At 43.0% G+C, this 19975-nt stretch overlaps 2 protein-coding genes across 9 annotated transcripts in view; one reads left to right on the forward strand and one right to left on the reverse strand.

Moving 5' to 3' along the window:
• The window catches only part of LOC139562074 (eukaryotic translation initiation factor 3 subunit A-like), a 21839-nt gene extending 19596 nt beyond the window's left edge, over positions 1–2243 (reverse strand). For all 6 annotated transcript variants that reach the window (XM_071379395.1, XM_071379392.1, XM_071379394.1 and 3 more), the window contains exon 1: positions 2081–2243. In XM_071379395.1, the coding sequence (XP_071235496.1) occupies positions 2081–2129 (49 nt within the window). In that variant the 5' untranslated portion in view covers positions 2130–2243. The remainder of the gene's footprint in view (positions 1–2080) is intronic.
• LOC139562076 (DENN domain-containing protein 10-like) lies at positions 1293–19914 on the forward strand. Of its 3 annotated transcripts, none has more exons than XM_071379397.1 (10): positions 1303–1430; positions 15583–15736; positions 16467–16663; positions 16757–16836; positions 16945–17093; positions 17268–17379; positions 18232–18332; positions 18754–18861; positions 19061–19155; positions 19332–19914. In XM_071379397.1, exons 2-10 carry the CDS (start codon positions 15691–15693, stop codon positions 19497–19499), a joined length of 1056 nt encoding a protein of 351 aa, XP_071235498.1. In that variant the 5' UTR covers positions 1303–1430; positions 15583–15690; the 3' UTR covers positions 19500–19914. The 3 variants fall into 3 exon arrangements, with proteins under 3 accessions (XP_071235499.1, XP_071235498.1, XP_071235497.1); XM_071379396.1 differs by lacking the exon at positions 1303–1430 and adding an exon at positions 15201–15335; XM_071379398.1 differs by lacking the exon at positions 15583–15736 and having other exon boundaries at positions 1293–1430.
• Positions 19915–19975: the final 61 nt, after the last annotated feature.

Here is a 19975-nt window from a genome sequence, read left to right on the forward strand (position 1 = left end):
CCTTAAACAAGCGCTGTAACATGGAGATACGGCCGTGTGGTTATACTAATAGCTGATTTATGCTTGATCCTACAATGCTGTCCGGAGGCTCCGTATGGAGGGTATGACGCAATTGCGGAACCTCCGGAGGCTTGCGGAGGCCAAATCGAGCTCCGTAAGGCGATGCCGTGCGCCTCCCAAATGGCTTAATAACGCGGAGGGATCTGTATAAGTCCGCATTGACATGATTGGTTGATGGTAGTAGTAGGCGGGTGGTCCTGCATAAACACAAAAACTCACTTCCTTGACAACAGCTCTGCTCTGGGAAGCGCAAGAAGTAACCCTACAAAAAGGTGTGTAGTCATTTGACCTTTTTTATTTTTTATTTTCTCGCTGATATGAAAGACACTTTTCTTATGTTTACAAAACTGTACCGTATGCAATGTGTTTTAAAGTTCAAAACGAGCGTAGGGGCTCTTAACAAAAGATCCCCGACCAGAACATACTATCATCAGAGGCGCTAAAGCAGTTAGCGTCTATGAATGGGGTAGCTACTCCCCAAACCAGCTATATGTTGACTAACAACGACTATTGGTACTACTAAGCGACAATATAACTGCAAGATGTGTCAACCTACTCATTAATCCTAATTAAAGGTGACTAACTAGCGACTGCAATTAATAGACAATCTTAGTATGGCCTTATTTTGGTGATGCAATCTTTATTTTATTTAACCTTTTTAACTAGGCAAGTCAACAAATTCTTATTTAGAATGACGGCCTACCACGGCCAAACCCTAACCCGGACGACGCTGGGGCAATTGTGCGCCGCCCTATGGGACTCCCAATCACGGCCGGTTGTGATACAGCCTGGAACCGATCCGGTGTCTGTAGTGACACCTCTAGAACTGAGATGCAGAGCTTAGACCACCGCGCCACTCAGGAGCCCCAAGACAATTCTAAAAAAACATTAACCAGCAGCGCTTGTTGCTTTTCAGTTGATAGTTCCAGCAGCAGCGGTCAAACAGGGTGACCACACCGCTCTCGGCGCGTGCGCGAGCGTTGCAAAATAAATTTAGAAATGTATGTTATTAAATTATTGCACCCACTGCTAGCGCACGCCAACAAGCGTCTGCGTTGCCAAGGGCTAAAATAGAAGTCATTCCTATTTCGGACGCAGATCGCATTGCAAGCCCTGCCTCTCCCATCTCCTCATTGGTTTATAGAAGCAGGTACCCACGTGCCATCTCCTCATTGGTTACAACCACGTGGGTGACTGAAATACGAACGAGGTCAGTGGTGGTAATGCACCTAATTTATGAAAGTTGCCAATCGCAATATAAAGTCAAGAGAAGAAAAAGCCTGGAAGGAAGAGAGATGACTAGAAACGATTCGGTTTACCGTTTTACGTGTGAATGAATTGTCGGAATAGAGGACCTTGTGCAATTCAAGGTAAAATAACAACTCAATGTTTATATCCCAGGACAAATTAGCTAGCAAGTGCAAGCTAACTAGCTAAATTGCCATAAATGTTTAATGCTTTTCAACCTGTCACCAAATTAATATAATTGGTTCAGAGTTTGTTTTGATATTTTAATCTGCGTATCGCGTTTGGTGTGGGGGAACAAAATACATGTATGCACGATCGCTGCGCGCGTGCGCTATCGTGCATACGTGTATTTTGTCCCCCTACACTAAACGCGATCACGACATGCAGGTTAAAGTCCCTTCAGGGCTAGGATGTGCTGATGTTTAAATGTATCTAGGTCAGTGTGAGCAAAGATGGCAGGTACTTTTTTTTTATGTCAGTGGGACAATCTGATAGTTTGTGTGATTTTCGATTTCAAGCGGCAAATCTTGCTGAATTGGCAGGGCCATGACACATTTAACGTCATTGTGGGTGGTGGAACCCTAACTCTTAGGCCTAGTGACACTGGTGGCCTGAACGAGCGTATACTTGAAACATGGCTTCCCCGCCATGCGTAGCTAGCTGTTACGTTAACCATGGCAAGCCAACAATGAATACACATAACTTGGGCTAGCTAGTGTAGCTTGCTAGCTAGCAAGCGATGACATCTAGGAAATTACCCTCTACGACTCACCATTTGCCCGTTTGAGAGCATTCTCCGGTCGTTGGAAATATGCCGGCATTTTATGGCCTTGCTCGCGGAATGAAGAGAAGGTTGGTTTAGGTGAATTTTACTAATTTCACCGGTCCATCCGAGCCAGGCATTCACCCACTCTACAAGCTCCTGGGAAAGGAATTAACCTCGTGAGCTGGGTTGCCAGGTTGGAGATAAATCTACCACAAACGACTACTCAAAACCCGCACAAAAGGCATGAAAAATGTCCATTTCCCCCCCACAGCAAGAGGAGAGTTGCCACATGTATAGTAGTTACAAGTTTATCAAAATAATAATTGTTGCAAACTATGACATGACATAATAAACTAATTTGAATATGTTGCAAGAGAAAATATAATTTGCCCTTATTAAACTCGTCAGACCATTTTCCATCAATGATTGTCAATTTAACTCGTTTGACTGCTATGATTAAGCAATAGGGTATGGTATATGGCCAATATACCACGGCTAAGGGCTGTTCTTAAGCATGACGCAACATGACGTGCCTGGATACAGGCATTAGTCCTGTAATATTGGCCATATACCACAAACCCCCAGGGTGCCTTTATAAACTGATTACCAACATAAAAGTATTTTTTTGTCATACCCATGGTATATGGTCTGATATACCACTTCTGTCAGCCAACAGCATTCAGGGCTCGGCTGTCAGCCAATCAGCATTCAGGGCTTGAACCCGTTTATAATCAAGCAATAAGGGCCGAGGGGTTGTGGTATATGGCCAATATACCACGGCTTAGGGCCGCGTTTATGAAATACGTTTGCAAACTCCAAGTAGACTACACAAGTGGAACAAATTGATTTGCAATGACTCCAGTGATAGTCATTTCAACATATTTATTGTATCAAATGGTAGCTTACAATGGCATGTAAATCGGCAGCAACAGGTCACAGTGAAATATATATATATATTTTTAAGAGAAATGCCAAGACGGCCACGGGTCACTTATGAGGTAAAAAAAACTGAAATGCTCGACCAATACATTTTCACCCTTGACATCGTTTTCTAAGTAGCCTATAACGGGATAACCACAAACATGGCAACCTTGCTCGTGAGCGGCCTACATCAGTAACGACATAAGTTCCCGTATGTACACGAAGCGCTTTTCATCACAGTTTTTGTCTTTGATATAGCTAGACAGGCAGTTAGTAGCAAAGTAAATAATGAAATATATAGTACCAGTCAAGAGTTTGGACACACCTACTCATTCAAGGCTTTTTCTTAATTTTTTAAACTATTTTCTACATTGTAGAATTTTTTTATTTTATTTTATTTCACCTTTATTTAACCAGGCAGGCCAGTTGAGAACCAGTTCTCATTTGCAACTGTGACCTGGCCAAGATAAAGCAAAGCAGTGCAACACAAACAACAACACAGAGTAGCACATGGAATAAAGAAGCTACAGTCAATAACACAATAGGAAAAAAAGAGAAAAGAATAAGTATATATACAGTGTGTGCAAATGGCGTGAGGAGGTAAGGCAATAAATAGGCCATAGTAGCGAAGTAATTACAATTTATCAAATTAACACTGGAGTGATAGATGTGCAGATGATGATGTGCAAGTAGAAATACTGGTGTGCAAAAGAGCAGAAAAGTAAATAATAGTGAAGAATAATAGTGAAGACCTCAAAACTATGAAATAACACATATGGAATAAAATAAAATAATTGTATTGGTCACATACACATGGTTAGAAGATGTAATTGTGAGTGTAGGGAAATGCTTGTGCTTCTAGTTCCAACAGTGCAGTAATATCTAACAGTAATCTAACAATTCCACAACAACTACCTAATACACACAAATCTAAGTAAAGGAATGGAATAAGAATATATACATATAAATATATGAATGAGCGATGACCGAGCGGCATAAGCAAGATGCAATAGATGGTATAAAATACAGTATATACATATGAGATGAGTAATGTAAGATATGTAAACATTATTAAAGTGGCATTATTTAAAGTGTCTAGTGATCCGTTTATTAAAGTGGCCAACGATTTCAAGTCTGTATGTAGGCAGCAGTCTCTCTGTGTTAGTGATGTCTGTTTAAGTCTGATGGCCTTGAGATAGAAGCTGTTTTTCAGTCTCTCGGTCCCAGCTTTGATGCACCTGTACTGACCTCGCATTCTGGATAGTAGTGGGGTGAACAGGCAGTGGCTCGGTTGGTTGTTGTCCTTGATGATCTTTTTGGCCTTCCTGTGACATCGGGTGTTGTAGGTGTTCTGGAGGGCAGGTAGTTTGCCCCCGGTGATACGTTGTGCAGACCGCACCACCCTCTGGAGAGCCTTGCGGTTGTGGGTGGTGTAGCCCGACAGGATGCTCTCAATTGTGCATCTGTAAAGGTTTTAGGTGACAAGTCAAATTTCTTCAGCCACCTGAGGTTGAAGAGGCGTTGTTGCGCCTTCTTCACAACACTGTCTGTGTGGGTGGACCATTTCAGTTTGTACGTGATGTGTACGCCGAAGAACTTAAAACTGTTTCCTGAAATCCACGATCATCCCCTTTCTTTTGTTGTAGTAACCAAGAGTCTTCAAAACAGCCACCCTTTGCCTTGATGACAGCTTTGCACACTTCTGGCATTCTCTCAGCCAGTTTCATGAGGTAGTCCCCTGGAATGCATTTCAATGAACAGGTGTGCCTTGTTAATTTGTGGAATTTCTTTCCTTCTTCATGGCTTGGAGCCAATCAGTTGTGTTGTGACAAGGTAGGGGTGGTATACAGAAGATAGCCCTATTTGGTAAAAGACCAAGTCCATATTATGGCAAGAACAGCTCAAATAAGCAAAGGGAAACGACATGAAGGTAGATTCGGAAAATTTCAAGAACTTTTAAAGTTTCTTCAAATGCAGTCACGAAAACCATCAAGTGCTATGATGAAACTGGCTCTCATGAGATGCGCCACAGGAAAGGAAGACCCAAAGTTACCTCTGCTGCAGAGGATAAGTTCATTAGAGTTAACTGTCAGGTATTTATTTTGAATTCAAGGCACACTTAACCAACATTGCTACCACAGCGATACGCCATTCCATCTGGTTTGCGCTTAGTGGGACTATCATTTCTTTTTCAGCAGGACAATGCCACAAAACATCTCCAGGCTGTGTAAGGGCTATTTGACTAAGAAGAAGAGTGATGGAGTGGTGCATCAAATGACCTGGCCTCCACAATCACCCGACCTCAACCCAATTGAGATGGTTTGGGATGAGTTGGACCGCAGAGCGAAGGAAAAGCAGCCAACAAGTGCTCAGCATATGTGGGAACTCCTTCAAGACTGATGAAGCTGGTTGATAGAGTGCCAAGAATGGCTACTTTGAAGAATATAAAATATATTTTGATTTGTTTAACACTTTTTTTGGTTTCTACATGATTCCCTATGTGCTATTTCATAGTTTTGATATCTTCACTATTATTCTACAATGTAGAAAAAAGGTTAAATAAATAAAAACTCTTGAATGAGTAGGTGTGTCCAAACTTTTGACTGGTACTGTATGTACAGTTGAAGTCGGAAGTTTACATACACCTTAGCCAAATACATTTAAACTCAGTTTTTCACAATTCCTGACATTTCATCCTAGTAAAAATTCCCTGTCTTAGGTCAGTTAGGATCACTACTTCATTTTAAGAATGTGAAATGTCAGAATAATAGTAGAGAGAATGATTCATTTCAGCTTTTATTTCTTTCATCACATTCCTAGTGGGTCAGACGTTTACATACACTCAATTAGTATTTGGTAGCATTGCCTTTTAAATGGTTTAACTTGGGTCAAACGTTTCGGGTTAGCTTTCCACATGCTAACCACAATAAGTTGGGTGAATTTTGGCCCATTCCTCCTGACAGAGCTGGTGTAACTGAGTCAGGTTGTAGGCCTCCTTGCTCACACACTTTTTCAGTTCTGCCCACAAATGTTCTATAGGATTGAGGTCATGGCTTTGTGATGGCCACTCCAATACCTTGACTTTGTTGTCCTTAAGCCATTTTGCCACAACCTTGGAAATATGCTTGGGGTCATTGTCCATTTGGAAGACCCATTTGCGACCAAGCTTTCACTTCCTGAGGACATTTCTCCAAAAAGTATGATCTTTGTCCCCATGTGCAGTTGCAAACCATAGTCTGGCTTTTTTATTGCGGTTTTGGAGCAGTGGCTTCTTCCTTGCTGAGTGGCCTTTTTGGTTATGTCGATATAGGACACTTTTTACTGTGGATATAGATACTTTTGTACCTGTTTCCTCCAGCATCTTCACAAGGTCCTTTGCTGTTGTTCTGGGATTGTTTTGTACTTTTCGCACCAAAGTGCGTTCATCTCTAGGAGACAGAATGCGTCTCCTTCCTGAGCGGTATGACGGCTGCGTGGTCCCATGGTGTTTATACTTGCGTACTATTGTTTGTACAGATGAATATGGTACCTTCAGGCATTTGGAAATTGCTCCCAAGGATGAACCAGACTTGTGGAGGTCTACAATTTCTTTTCTGAGGTCTTGGCTGATTTCTTTTGATTTTCCCATGATGTCAAGCAAAGAGGAACTGAGTTTGAAAGTAAGCCTTGAAATACATCCACAGGTACACCTCCAATTGACTCAAATGATCAGAAGCTTCTAAAGCCATGACATCATTTTCTGGAATTTTCCAATCTGTTTAAAGGCACAGTCAACTTAGTGTATGTAAACTTCTGACCCACTGGAATTGTGATACAGTGAAATAATCTGTCTGTTAACAATTGTTGTAAAAATTACTTGTGTCACTCACAAAGTAGGTGTCCTAACCGACTTGTCAAACCTATAGTTTTTTGACAAGAAATTTGTGGAGTGGTTGAAAAACGAGTTTTAATGACTCCAACCTAACTGTATGTAAACTTCTGACTTCAACTGTATATTGATTGAGAGGAAAATGTATTTGAATTACATGTGGGGGGGGGTTTCGTGACAATGCTGTAACGCTTAAAAATATATATTTAACCTTTATTTAACCAGGTAGGCTAGTTGAGAACAAGTTCTCATTTACAACTGCGACCTGGCCAAGAATAAAGCAAAGCAGTTCGACACATACAACAACACAGAGTTACACATGGAATAAACAAACATACAGTCAATAATACAGTAGAAAAAGTCTATATACAGTGTGTGCAAATGCGGTAAGATAAGGGAGGTAATAAATAGGCCATGGTGGCGAAGTAATTACAATATACCAATTAAACACTGGAGTGATTGATGTGCAGAAGATGAATGTGCACGTAGAGATACTGGGGTGCAAAGGAGCAAGATACATAAATAAATGCAGTATGGGGATGAGGTAGATAGATGGGGCTGTTTACAGATGGGCTATGTACAGGTGCAGTAATCTGTGAGCTGCTCTGACAGCTGGTGCTTAAAGCTAGTGAGGGAGATATGAGTCTCCAGCTTCAGTGATTTTTGCAGTTCGTTCAAGTCATTGGCAGCAGAGAACTGGAAGTTCTAGTGAGATATACCTGCTGGAGCGCGTGCTACGGGTGGGTGCTGCTATGGTGACCAGTGAGCTGAGATAAGGCGGGGCTTTACCTAGCAGAGACTTGTAGATGACCTGGAGCCAGTGGGTTTGGCGACGAGTATGAAGCGAGGGTCAGCCAACGAGAGTGTACAGGTCGCAATGGTGGGTAGTATATGGGGCTTTGGTGACAAAACGGATGGCACTGTGATAGACTGCATCCAATTTGTTGAATAGAGTGTTGGAGGCTATTTTGTAAATGACATCGCCGAAGTCGAGGATCGGTAGGATGGTCAGTTTTACGAGGGCATGTTTGGCAGCATGAGTGAAGGATGCTTTGTTGCGAAATAGGAAGCCGATTCTATATTTAATTTTGGATTGGAGATTGTTCATGTGAATCTGGAAGGAGAGTTTGCAGTCTAACCAGACACCTAGGTATTTCTAGTTGTCCACATAGTCTAAGTCAGAACCGTCCAGAGTAGTGATGCTGGACGGGCGGGCAGGTGCGGGCAGCGATCGGTTGAAGAGCATGCATTTAGTTTTACTTGCATTTAAAAGCAGTTGGAGTCCACGGAAGGAGAGTTGTATGGCATTGAAGCTCGTCTGGAAGTTAGTTAACACAGAGTCCAAAGAAGGGCCAGAAGTATACAGAACGGTGTTGTCTGCGTAGATGTGGATCAGAGAATCACCAGCAGCAAGAGCGACATCATTGATGTATACAGAGAAGAGAGTCGGCCCGAGAATTGAACCCTGTGGCACCCCCATAGAGACTGCCAGAGGTCCGGACAACAGGCCCTCCGATTTGACACACTGAACTCTATCAGAGAAGTAGTTGGTGAACCAGGCGAGGCAGTCATTTGAGAAACCAAGGCTGTTTAGTCTGCCGATAAGAATGTGGTGATTGACAGAGTCGAAAGCCTTGGCCAGGTCGATGAAGACGGCTGCACAGTAATGTCTCTTATCGATGGCGGTTATGATATCGCTTAGGACCTTGAGCGTGGCTGAGGTGCACCCATGACCAGCTCTGAAACCAGATTGCATAGCGGAGAAGGTACGGTGGGATTCGGAATGGTCGGTAATCTGTTTGTTAACTTTGTGGCAAAATCCTGCACTTAAGTGCGCTGCCACTTTAAAAGCACATGAGCAGTAGGAAGGAGGAGATAAAACAGCTCGTTAAGCTCTATTGGAGAGGAGCTCTTGTTGGCGCGACAGTTTGGTTTGTGTGTGCTATGCGAAGACGTGGTTGTTCTCATTTGGGACCGCGACAGTTTTTGTTGTGTGCTATGCTGCAGAGGTTTTCTGTTTGTCTTCAGCGTATGTGGTTGTATAGTGTTTGGATCAATCCTCGGTGTGATCGCTCAACGACGTGGTTGTTCTCATTTGGGACCGCGATGGTTATGGATCAAATGGATTAGTAGCAACATTTGTTGCGAAGCGTTCAACTACAACCCAACATACCATCGGACAGTCAGACCGGATACCTGCACCCTCCAGACCACAGCTAAGCCCTCTCTTGTTCTTTTTCTCTTTCTTTTCCTGCTATGTTCCAGTGCTTTACACTGAAACCGACTCTATTTCCTAAGTACATTGAAGTTTCATTGGAGCTGGACTAGTGTGTATATGAACACCACCCATTCATACCCTCTGCACTCCTCACCAGGAAGAGAATACAAACTATTGCCAATCCTCTGTGTGATGACTGGTTTCATTCATTATTGTATGAAGTTGCTGTTTATTTGCTCTGCCATTATTGTTATATGAGGTATGCTGGGTGAAGTAGTGTGTATACGAACCCCACACATTCCTACCCTCTGCACTCCTTCACAACAGAGAATACAAACTGTTGCAAATCCTCTGTGTGATGACTGGGTTCATTCATTATTGTATGAAGTTGCTGTTTATTTGCTCTGCCATTATTGTTATATGAGGTATGTTTGGTGGGGTTACCAAGAATTGTGGAAGGACTGTACTGTGATGTGGGATCTATAGGGTGTGTATTCTCTTTTCTCTCCGCTGGCTATCTGGTCAACAGGCTACACTCTAGGCAGTCTCTTCTGCTGATGTGTGTGGGTCTGGTAGTGGTACTCTCGCTGTTCTATTATTTCCTTCTTTCGGCAGGGTTAATACCTGCCTGGCGCCCGAACAAAATATTCTTTACCTTTCTCTAATTACTACCGCTATAACTTGGCTTTTGAAGACCGTAGAAAGGCAGGGTAGGATAGATATAGGTCTGTAGCAGTTTGGGTCTAGAGTGTCTCCCCCTTTGAAGAGGGGGATGATCGCGGCAGTTTTCCAATCTTTGGGAATCTCAGACGACACGAAAGAGAGGTTGAACAGGCTAGTAATAGGGGTTGCAACAATTTCGGCAGATAATTTTAGAACGAGAGGGTCCAGATTGTCTAGCCCGGCTGATTTGTAGGGGTCCAGATTTTGCAGCTCTTTCAGAACATCAGCTATCTGGATTTGGGTGAAGGAGAAATGGGGGAGGCTTGGGCGAGTTGCTGTGGGGGGTGCCGGGCAGTTGACCGGGGTAGGGGTAGCCAGGTGGAAAGCATGGCCAGCCGTAGAAAAATGCTTATTCAAATTCTCAATTATAGTGGATTTATCGGTGGTGACAGAGTTTCCTATCCTCAGTGCAGTGGGCAGCTGGGAGGAGGTGCTCTTATTCTCCATGGACTTTAGTGTCCCAGAACTTTTTTGAGTTTGTGCTACAGGATGCAAATTTCTGTTTGAAAAAGCTAGCCGTAGCTTTCCTAACTGCCTGTGTATATTTGTTCCTAACTTCCCTGAAAAGTTGCATATCACGGGGGCTATTCGATGCTAATGCAGTACGCCACAGGATGTTTTTTTGCTGGTCAAGGGCAGTCAGGTCTGGAGTGAACCAAGGGCTATATCTGTTCCTGGTTCAACATTTTTAAATGGAGCATACTTATTTAAGATGGTGAGGAAGGCACTTTTAAAGAATAACCAGGCATCCTCTACTGACGGGATGAGGTCAATATCATTCCAGGATACCCCGGCCAGGTCGATTAGAAAGGCCTGCTCGCTGAAGTGTTTTAGGGAGCGTTTGACAGTGATGAGGGGTGGTCGTTTGACCGCAGACCCATTATGGATGCAGGCAATGATCGCTGAGATCTTGGTTGAAAATAGCAGAGGTGTATTTGGAGGGCAAGTTGGTTAGGATGATATCTATGAGGGTGCCTGTGTTTACAGATTTGGGGTTGTACCTGGTAGGTTTCAACAAATTAATATGAATTTATATTCAATATTTATGATACATTAATTTGGTTAGTAGGCATATGAGACAAATATAATCTGACATTTAATGTGAAAGTGAAATCAGACATTGTGTGAACACATCATAGTTTAATTAAATACAATTTTAGATACATTTATTGGTGATACGTTGACATACATCTTGAGGATGAAAAGAATTACAGCTCCAATATTTACATTTTGGGGGGACCATATCAAATCTACATAGAAATGTTTGTTATAGATCTGTCATTCTCATTGAAAGCAAGTCTCAGAAGCAGTAGATATGGGCTATGTGTGCAATTTCTATGCTTCCCGTTCTTACATTTTTTGTATTTTACGTTAGGCTTAGTACACCTGCTTCAAACAGCTGAAAATACTGTAACGACCCTGGGTTTATAAGCGCGGAAATCGACTCTGCCGTTTGAGCATGCTTTTGCGGCACAGTCGATAGCGCGCCGGACCTCGGGCTAGAAGGTCGAGGGTTCGAGACCTGCTCCCTGCTGTTTCATTACATTGGTGTCAGAAGTGGGTAGAGGCGCAGGTGAGGCCACCATGGGAAGAGGTGACAGCGCTCTCACTCGCGACCAAAGGGTTGTGGTCGAAGTTTGAGAGACTGCGGCAGGCTGATGGCGTGCTACAGCGGGCATGGAAGGAGTCAGCTACGGGAGAGGAGAGGTGGCAGGTGGTGGTCCCAAAAGCATTGCGGGAGGCTGTGCTCCAGAGTACTCATGGGGGGGTGGGGACTGGACACTTTGGGGTCACAAAAACACTGCGCCGTCTCCGTCAGGGCTTCTACTGGGGGCAGCACAAGAGGGATGTGGAGGACGTTTGTCGCCGCTGTGACAACTGCACAGCGAGAAAGGGCCCCCCAGGCCGCTCTCATGCTCAGCTCCAACAGTTCCCAGTGGGGGCTCCCATGGAGAGGGTGGGAGTGGATGTAGTTGGGCCGTTCCCCACCACAGACAGTGGAAACCGCTGGGTGCTCACGGCCATGAACTATTTCACAAAATGGCCCGAGGCCTATGCTCTGCCTGACCAGGAGGCAGAGACCATCGTCGACGCCCTGACAGCGGGGATGTTCAGCAGGTTTGGAGCTGCAGAGTCCATCCACAGCGACCAAGGCAGAAACTTTGAGTCCCGTGTGTTCGCCACCATGTGTGAGAGGCTGGGTATGCACAAGACCCGCACTACTCCTCTCCATCCTCAAAGTGATGGCCTTGTGGAGCGCTTCAACAAAACGCTTGGACAGCAGCTGGCCATCGTCTCTTCCAAACACCAGCGTGACTGGGACAAGCACCTGCCTATGGTCCTCATGGCATGCCGCTCCGCTGTCCAAGACTCCACCTCCTGCACTCCTGCCCTCCTCATGCTGGGGAGAGAGATCCGCACCCCTGCGGAGATGGCATTTGGTCGGCCCCTGGATAGCCCTCATGTTCCTCCGGGGCCGGAGTATGCCCGGAGACTCCAGGACCGCCTGGAGACAGCCCACACCTTCGCCAGAGAGCAGCTGGTGAATGCAGGTGTGAGGCAGAAGAGGAACTATGACGTGCACACCCGGGGAAGGCACTTTGTGGCTGGGGAGCTGGTCTGGGTCTACAGCCCGCTAAGGAAAAAAGGCAGATGCCCCAAGTTGGACAGTCACTGGGTGGGACCCTGCAGTGTCCTGGAGAGGGTAGGGGAGGTTGTTTACCGGGTACAGCTTCCTCCCAGGGGGAGAAAGGTGGCACTGCACCGGGACAGGTTAGCCCCATACAGAGGGGCCTCTTCTCCCCAAACCCCAGGAACCCCCACATTTCCCCTCTCTGGCAATGACATTCTCCAGGCACCCACCCCCAGGTGCCGCAGCCAAGGCTCCAGACAGCCCACTCCCCCTGTCTCCCCCCCTGTGTCACCGCGTGGTTCCCCAGAGCCACGGACTGTATTACCCGTTCCCGCTTCCTTGTCCCCCATATCCCTGCCTTCATCCCCTGGTTCCCAGAGGGGCACTCTGCGACCATCACGGCCACGCAGGCAAAGGAGACCTCCGGGTCGCTTCAGAGACTTTGTTTGTTCCCTCGGGGACGAGGGACTTTGTGGTGGGGGGGGCTGTGTAGCGACCCGCACAGACAGCTGTGTGTTATGTGTTAGGTTAGGAGGTGGTTGTGTTGTACTGACCAGTGCCCAGTGTTCGCGGGGTCCGACATGTCAATCAACCTGCTATCTGCCAATCACGGGAATGCCTGGAATGTTCTGATGCCGGGCATCCTGGCGGTTGGCGGAGTGGCGTGGAGGGGGTTGGGCAGGGGGATGGAGCATGGGAGGTTAAGACCCGGTTTGGCCTTTGTTCTCTCTCTTTTTACATCTGGGCTTCACAAGAGAAGGTCACGATTGGCTTGTGGGTTATCTGTCATTTATTTGGCGTGGGCTACGGCCAAACAGTAGCCTGTGTAAAGTTGGTTTAATAAACCGTCGATTCGCAAACTCAATCCTATGTCTGGACAATTGTTCATTTATGATCTAGTCAGGTCATTACAATACTATATTTTTTCTCATGGAAAATATATATTTCACAGCGGTTTAGTTGGTATTAGGATTATTTCCACTATACTTGCTTGTTTTGTCACATAAACTGAAATTAGGCGAACTATTATAATTTTAGCAACCAAGAAATGGTGGCGCGACACCTGCATAGTGCATCAAATTGCAGCATCATATTCCATAGCCACAAAGTCAACATAGGCTATATTGTAAAAATTCCTGAAAATCTAAATGAGCCTTTTGTTCTTAAATTAAGCATTGGGTTAGGCATAAAGTTAGCCGTGTGGTTAGGTTTAAAATACATTTTTCAGAAGATTTTCCATAAAATGGAGCTCGAAAGAAATACGAGTTCAAATCATGACGTCAGTGATCTTCAGGTCTAGAAAGAGGCCCGAGTTGGAATTCCGAGTTTGATGACCGTTCAAAACAAATTTTCCCAGTCGGAGCTCGTTTTTTCAAGTTCCCAGTTGTCTTGAACGCACTAAAGTCGAATATTTTAGATTTTACAATTGTTTTGAACGCGGCATATGGAAGCTAGGGACAACCGTTTCATTAAAGTCACGTGGGTCGTCCTGGAGTACGGATGGAAAAATAAGCGTCATTAACGGTCCAAATCGCGCAAAAAGCTTCAAAATAGAGGTCCCCCGTTTACACTCAAATGGTAGTATATTTGGCTGCATCAAGATGCCTTAGTTCTGTTTCATTGTTCCTACCCTCCTCGTTTCATGCTATTGTAGGAGGTATTAAGTCTTATTGTTGAGTGCTAGTGGTTATTTGTAAATACATCAAATAAAACATGTAATCAGTACATGTAATTATTTTAATAAGGGGACATCGAAATGTATATTAAACAAATCGCTTTTACAGTCTTCAATATACATGAGTTGAAAACGAATTAATGATTGCAAGTTCAATATTGTTCATTTAAATGATCTGTAATAATAGTTTAATTTTCATTTCACTAGATGGCACTGTTCTCCATGCTGCTCATATCCAGGCAGGTCATGCATCTATGTCATTGCAGGTTTCCTAGAGGGGAAATAACAATAGGTCAAGTGAGTTAGATTTTCATTTTATTCACATTTTAGTGTTGAATACAATTTTTTTTTAAATCCCAGGCCAAAAATAACACAAAACACAATTTATTTTGTTCATAAGCCATGCAAGTGTCATAATCATGAAATAAACATTGGGATTAAGTTATTTGGTAAGGTTCAATGATATCCGGGTTTCTTGGGACATCCCTACCCTAAGCTCTAACCCCTACCCTTGCCCTACCCTAACCCTTGTGTTAACCATTGAAAATGTCAACTTCAATGGGGTAGAGACTTCCCAAGGATCACAGATAGCACAGACCATTTGGTAACATGGGCTCACCTTGGAAGTACTTGAGTTTTAACCCTCAGTTCCATGGTTGCATCCTCCTCACACAAAAACACAGTCTGGGGTCTCTGCTGGAAGGCAGACACTTTCGTGTGGTTCACCGCTATCCTCTATGGCCTTGTACAGGGCAAACATTGTGGCCCCGTCCAAAGTTATCCCTGGACGGGGCCAATGTGAAAATGTTCTCTTCAAAACATGTTTAAATCCTGTCCTGTTACGAGTTGACAGTAGTTAGAAAACCACTAATACTTCCAGCAACAGTGTTGGTATTGTTTTTTACAGGGCACTATAACGAAAAGCGTTATCATTAGGCTTTAGTTAAGAATAATAATACAGTAAATATATCTTTGTTAATTTTAAAATGTTTGAGTAACTTTTAACTATACGTTTTGCGATTTTTAAAATCATTAAAACGTCCTGTAACAGTTTTTCAGGGGACTTTTATTTAGAAAATTTTCCGTATGATCACATGACCTCAATTGCGATAGGTTCACAATGCTTGTGTGTTTTGAAAGCATCAATGTTAGCTAATCATTTATACATTTTGTAGATTCGCTAAATCCACACGATAATAATCGCAGATTTGGACCAGACACACGGTACAGTAACTGTACTTTCATCAACGTTGTGTGTCCTATACTGTAACTAGCTAGAAGCCTAAGACTGTTATCATCAAACTGTGCATGGCTTCTCAAATCAAATGTTATCACTATCGAACTACTTGTAGCTAATCATTCATTGTGGCTAATTTGTTGATGTCGGTATAACCTCTAACCTGCTAGAGCTAATGAACATGTTTTATCATAGCGTTTACTCTTCTTTCTTGCTCATCCTATCTCCAAACAGTCAGCAACAGCTAGCTGTTCGTTTGGTGAAAGTACTTCCTTGCCCAAGACAAGCTGTCATGAGTCCCTAATTGTCAACTTCCACAGTACAATAGAATTGTGATGGGATATGGCGGCACCAGAAACTCAGCTCATGTTAAGCGTTGGATTAATTGGTAAGGAAAGACATATCCTTCCCCATTTCAAATTATTTTTACCCTGCTTTTTTGGTTGATGCGTGCCAAGCTTGCTCCTGTTTGGCTTTGACTGGCATCACATGATATCAACAAAGATTTGTTTAACTAACCCAAGATAGACCACAGCCTGTCGTTTCAAATTGGAGCAAATTAATCATAGTGGGTAGAACCAAGCACGAGTTAGCGAGATCCTATTGGCGCGTTCTAGCATATTTCCGTTAGGGAACGCCTACGCTGTGAACTGCGTGTATGCGATAACTCAATTCGTCTGCACACTCCTTCTAAAGAACTACATTTGTAGAAACTTTGGCAAATGGTGAAGTCTATAAAACTTAGTCTGTTCTGTTCATAACAGATTCTAGTTTTGGGAACAGAACTGTTTTGAGATCAAATGTTTAATTGATTTGCAGAATGTCGGCCAAAATCCATCTCGTTCCATCTCCTCCCCCTGCCCGCCAGTGGGCTTTCTCTCACTACTATATTTGGTAGTGAGTGGAAACGCCAACCGGATGCTTCACATTTATACATCCAGTGAAATATCTGCCTCATTGTTATATCTGTGATATCAATGTGATGAAGTATTTTACCATCTTTGATTTTACTTCTTGTAAGCATGAGAACAGATTAATTTAGTTAAAGATCTGGTAATATTGATAATAATGAGTTGTGAAAGCAATATGACACGGTATTCTCATTCTTCCCCACACAGAGAAAGATGTGAATGCAGACACCTTGTGGGTGTGGTGCTATCCCTCAGTCAGTGCTGAGCTCCGGGAGGTCCTGCTCAGTAAGTGCTGTCTCAGACAGGACAGCCGAGGCTTGCACACTTTTGTGTTTGGCCAGTTCCGCCGTACCTGGTACTACATATCCACTGTAGAGGTGCAGGAACCAACCGCCCTAAAGAAGGTACAGTTCGTTTTGAAATTCTCCATTCATTGAAATAATTTTAACTTGTAGGTCTAATGATAAATTATATTGCTCGTATTTCTCTCTTTTTAGGTCACACATTTTTCAATAGTTGTCACAGCAAAGGACTTCAACCCTGAGAAGTATGCAGCATTCAGTCGAGTACTATGCAGGTACAGCATACTACGCTAATGCACCCCCATTGCTAAATGTCTGCTTATTTAATACTTCCCCAAAACATATATCTTCATTCATTTCGTCATGTGTGTTTTATCATTCAGGATGTACATCAAACACGGGAGCCCTGTGAAAATGATGGAGGGTTACATTGCAGTCCTCACCAAAGGCATCTGCCAGAGTGACGAGAATGGCTCCTTTCTCATCAAGGACTACGATGTCAGGAAGGCCTACTTAGCAGGCTCAGTGAAAGGTTAAACATGTACAAATATAAAACACTTATTACAGTATAAGGACATGATTGTTCATACAAGGTGCTTGACACTGTCCAGTTTCCTTATTGGTATGCAAAGAAGCATTTCCATGAAGAAGCTGATCCCTTTTGATTACCAGGATTAGGTAGACTATCTTGTGATTACTGTTTCAGATGTGGTGTCCCAGTTTGGGATGGAGACCATCATCCTGTACACAGCCCTTATGCTAAAGAAGAGGATCGTGGTCCATCACCCTCAGGTTGAAGCACTGTTGGAGTTCACAAGGTGACTAAGGCAATAGAGAAAATGCACAGAAGAAAATGCGGGCGAAGATGTAACATGCGTTTCCCAAAACACCACCGCCGCGCAGAGAGAGAGAGTTCGCTAAGTGATGCGATCGAAAGAAACCGCTGCTTTCGGATCAGCTTTCTCCCGTTCAAATCTTACCTTAACATTAAAATTATTCCACAATACTGATGACAGATCAGCTCGTATGAGATATTATCACCTATGGCTACAAATATTGAGGCGGCTTATTCTAATGCTTATCCTATATGCACAAAATTAAGATTTGACACATAATTTGTAGCATACAAATACAGTAGCATACAAATAGCTGAATAAAACTCAATTGAATTAACAAGAAATGTATTTCAATATCATTGAAATATAGTATAGTACTTATACTATATTTATATTTTAATACAGTCATCTCTGTTTTTATTTGAAGCATCTTATATCCTTGGCTTGTTTGTATCATTTGCAAAGACATTGGCAACTTTCTATTTGTAGTCACAATCGGTCTAAAGTTATCAGCAGTTACAGAAAGACGGATAAACATCTTGATGCGGAAGGGCAAAAAAGCATCTAACGACGCACTTAGCTGCTCTACTACTGGTCTGAGGCAGTCGTTAAATAGCAAGCCTTTTCAAGTGCAACTTTAGTAACGATGGTTTTGGTAAACAGCTGAGATTTAACAATGGTCCTACGAAGGTTCTAACGTAGAACTTTAGATGATTTGGGGAAACTGGGCCCAGACCTTTGACTGTTCATGGACTTCATTGTTGAAGTGGATTACAATTTATGTTTTTGAGAGAACATTATAATCTTTATATCAAATGTATTTTTCCCTCCTAGAGCTCTTCCAGCTCTGACATGGCACAGGAAAGACTGGTCCATTTTGCACCCTTATGTCCACCTGACTGACAGTGAGCTCGAGAATCTCAGGACGTGCACTGGTGAGGATGTCTGGTTCATTAGATCCACATTAAAGCAAACTGATTCAGACTTGGGTCGTGTTCATTAAACACCAAAGAGAAGAACATGGACTGTAACAGTCAGGGACTTCCTTGACCTGTCTAATAGAATGTTCATTTTCTCTTGCAAAATGTTTTAAATGTTTTCCTTTGCGTGTCCTAATGAACACAACCCAGATTCCCATTGTCTCCCAACAGTCAGTTCCACATACACACACACAGGAAGACTCATGCAATAATTGACTTGCAGTACATTTATTTACTTGCCTGTTGTTTTGAAAATATGTTCCTTGGAGATTCTCAACGTAGAGTTCTGTGAGTACCCCCATCTGCATTGTCCCTGAAAAGCCTCATGGTGAAGAAATGAATAGTTGATTCACCCATATGCTCACTGTCTCTGCAGGATACGTCGCAGGATTTGTTGATCCAGAAGTGAGCAACAGATCGGATTTGTTTGACGTATATGTGAACCTCCCAGATAGTGAGATTACTATATCCCAGAGTGCCAAAGGTGGGTGTCTCAATTCTAATCTCCTTCCTATTACTGTAAAAGACAAGTCTGTTCAAAGTGAAGAATGCTCTGTATCTAAAAAATGTAACGGAATGTAGAGAAACCTTGCTACCTAGTCCGCCCTCATTATCCCAATGCAAGCATCCACCATTTTTTAAACAATATGACGTCTCTCTCCTATCCACTCTATACACCAAAGAGGCCATGTCTATGGGAAAGCTGCACAAAGACATTGGGCTCGTCATTGTCCAGTCTGCAGAGAATGCTGATAGAACAGATGGGCAGATTATCAAGGTGAGAGTTGAAAGTACACATGACATCCTTACCATTCATTCTTCAGTGATCAGAGAAGGTGTGAGGTATGTATTTTCAAAAATGAACAGTGTTTATACAGTAAATATGTTATTATAAGTATCCTGGTATTTAGCACAGTCATGAAAAAAGCTGTCTGTTTGCTATGATGTTTTCAGGACATTTCCATAAAGACGAGGGAGATCCTTGCTAACTTGGCGTCATTAGCCGAGGAATGTGAGAACTCTAAAATCACCCTGGAGACCTTAAAGCAGCGCCACTTTCCGCCTGCTACGGAGAACTTCCTGTTCCACTTGGCAGCTGCTGAGCAGCTCCTCAAGATATGACCCTTGATCTCCTACATCATGTAACATGCCATGCGGTGTGAGGACACTGAATATTAGCATAGGCATTCATCTATGTAATTATACATACAGTGGCATGTTAAGGAGAATGGGAAGAACTCAGGTGTTAGGTATCGCACACAATTGCATTCCTGACTCTTAACAATACTAACAAAGCCTACTTTTCACAATGTAACAGACACATGAGATATACAGACTATTGTCTTGTTTTGACAATAATACAATAACAGCATTTTCATAGCATTCCATAGTTCAGCAATTCAATAGTTTATCTTAAGACCGTTAACAGATTAATTTGACTTCTCAAGAACCTTGATTTAGCATGTTATATTTCAGAATTAAAGAGTGAAAAATGTATACTGACAAAAATATACAATAAATGTTACAATTTCAAATATTTTATTGAGTTACTGTTCATGTAAGGAAATCAGTCAATTGAAATAAATTCATTAGGCCTT

This window comes from Salvelinus alpinus, chromosome 32 (genome assembly GCF_045679555.1).
Source record: "Salvelinus alpinus chromosome 32, SLU_Salpinus.1, whole genome shotgun sequence".
Classification (NCBI taxonomy): domain Eukaryota; kingdom Metazoa; phylum Chordata; class Actinopteri; order Salmoniformes; family Salmonidae; genus Salvelinus; species Salvelinus alpinus.

Bases quoted from the DNA above. Each gene is read 5' to 3' on its own strand.
- LOC139562076 (XM_071379397.1), top strand. From the start codon at position 15,691: ATGGCGGCACCAGAAACTCAGCTCATGTTAAGCGTTGGATTAATTG. The intron at 16,664-16,756 runs GTACAGTTCGTT...CTCTCTTTTTAG, and splicing joins AACCAACCGCCCTAAAGAAG to GTCACACATTTTTCAATAGT. The intron at 16,837-16,944 runs GTACAGCATACT...TTTATCATTCAG, and splicing joins TTCAGTCGAGTACTATGCAG to GATGTACATCAAACACGGGA.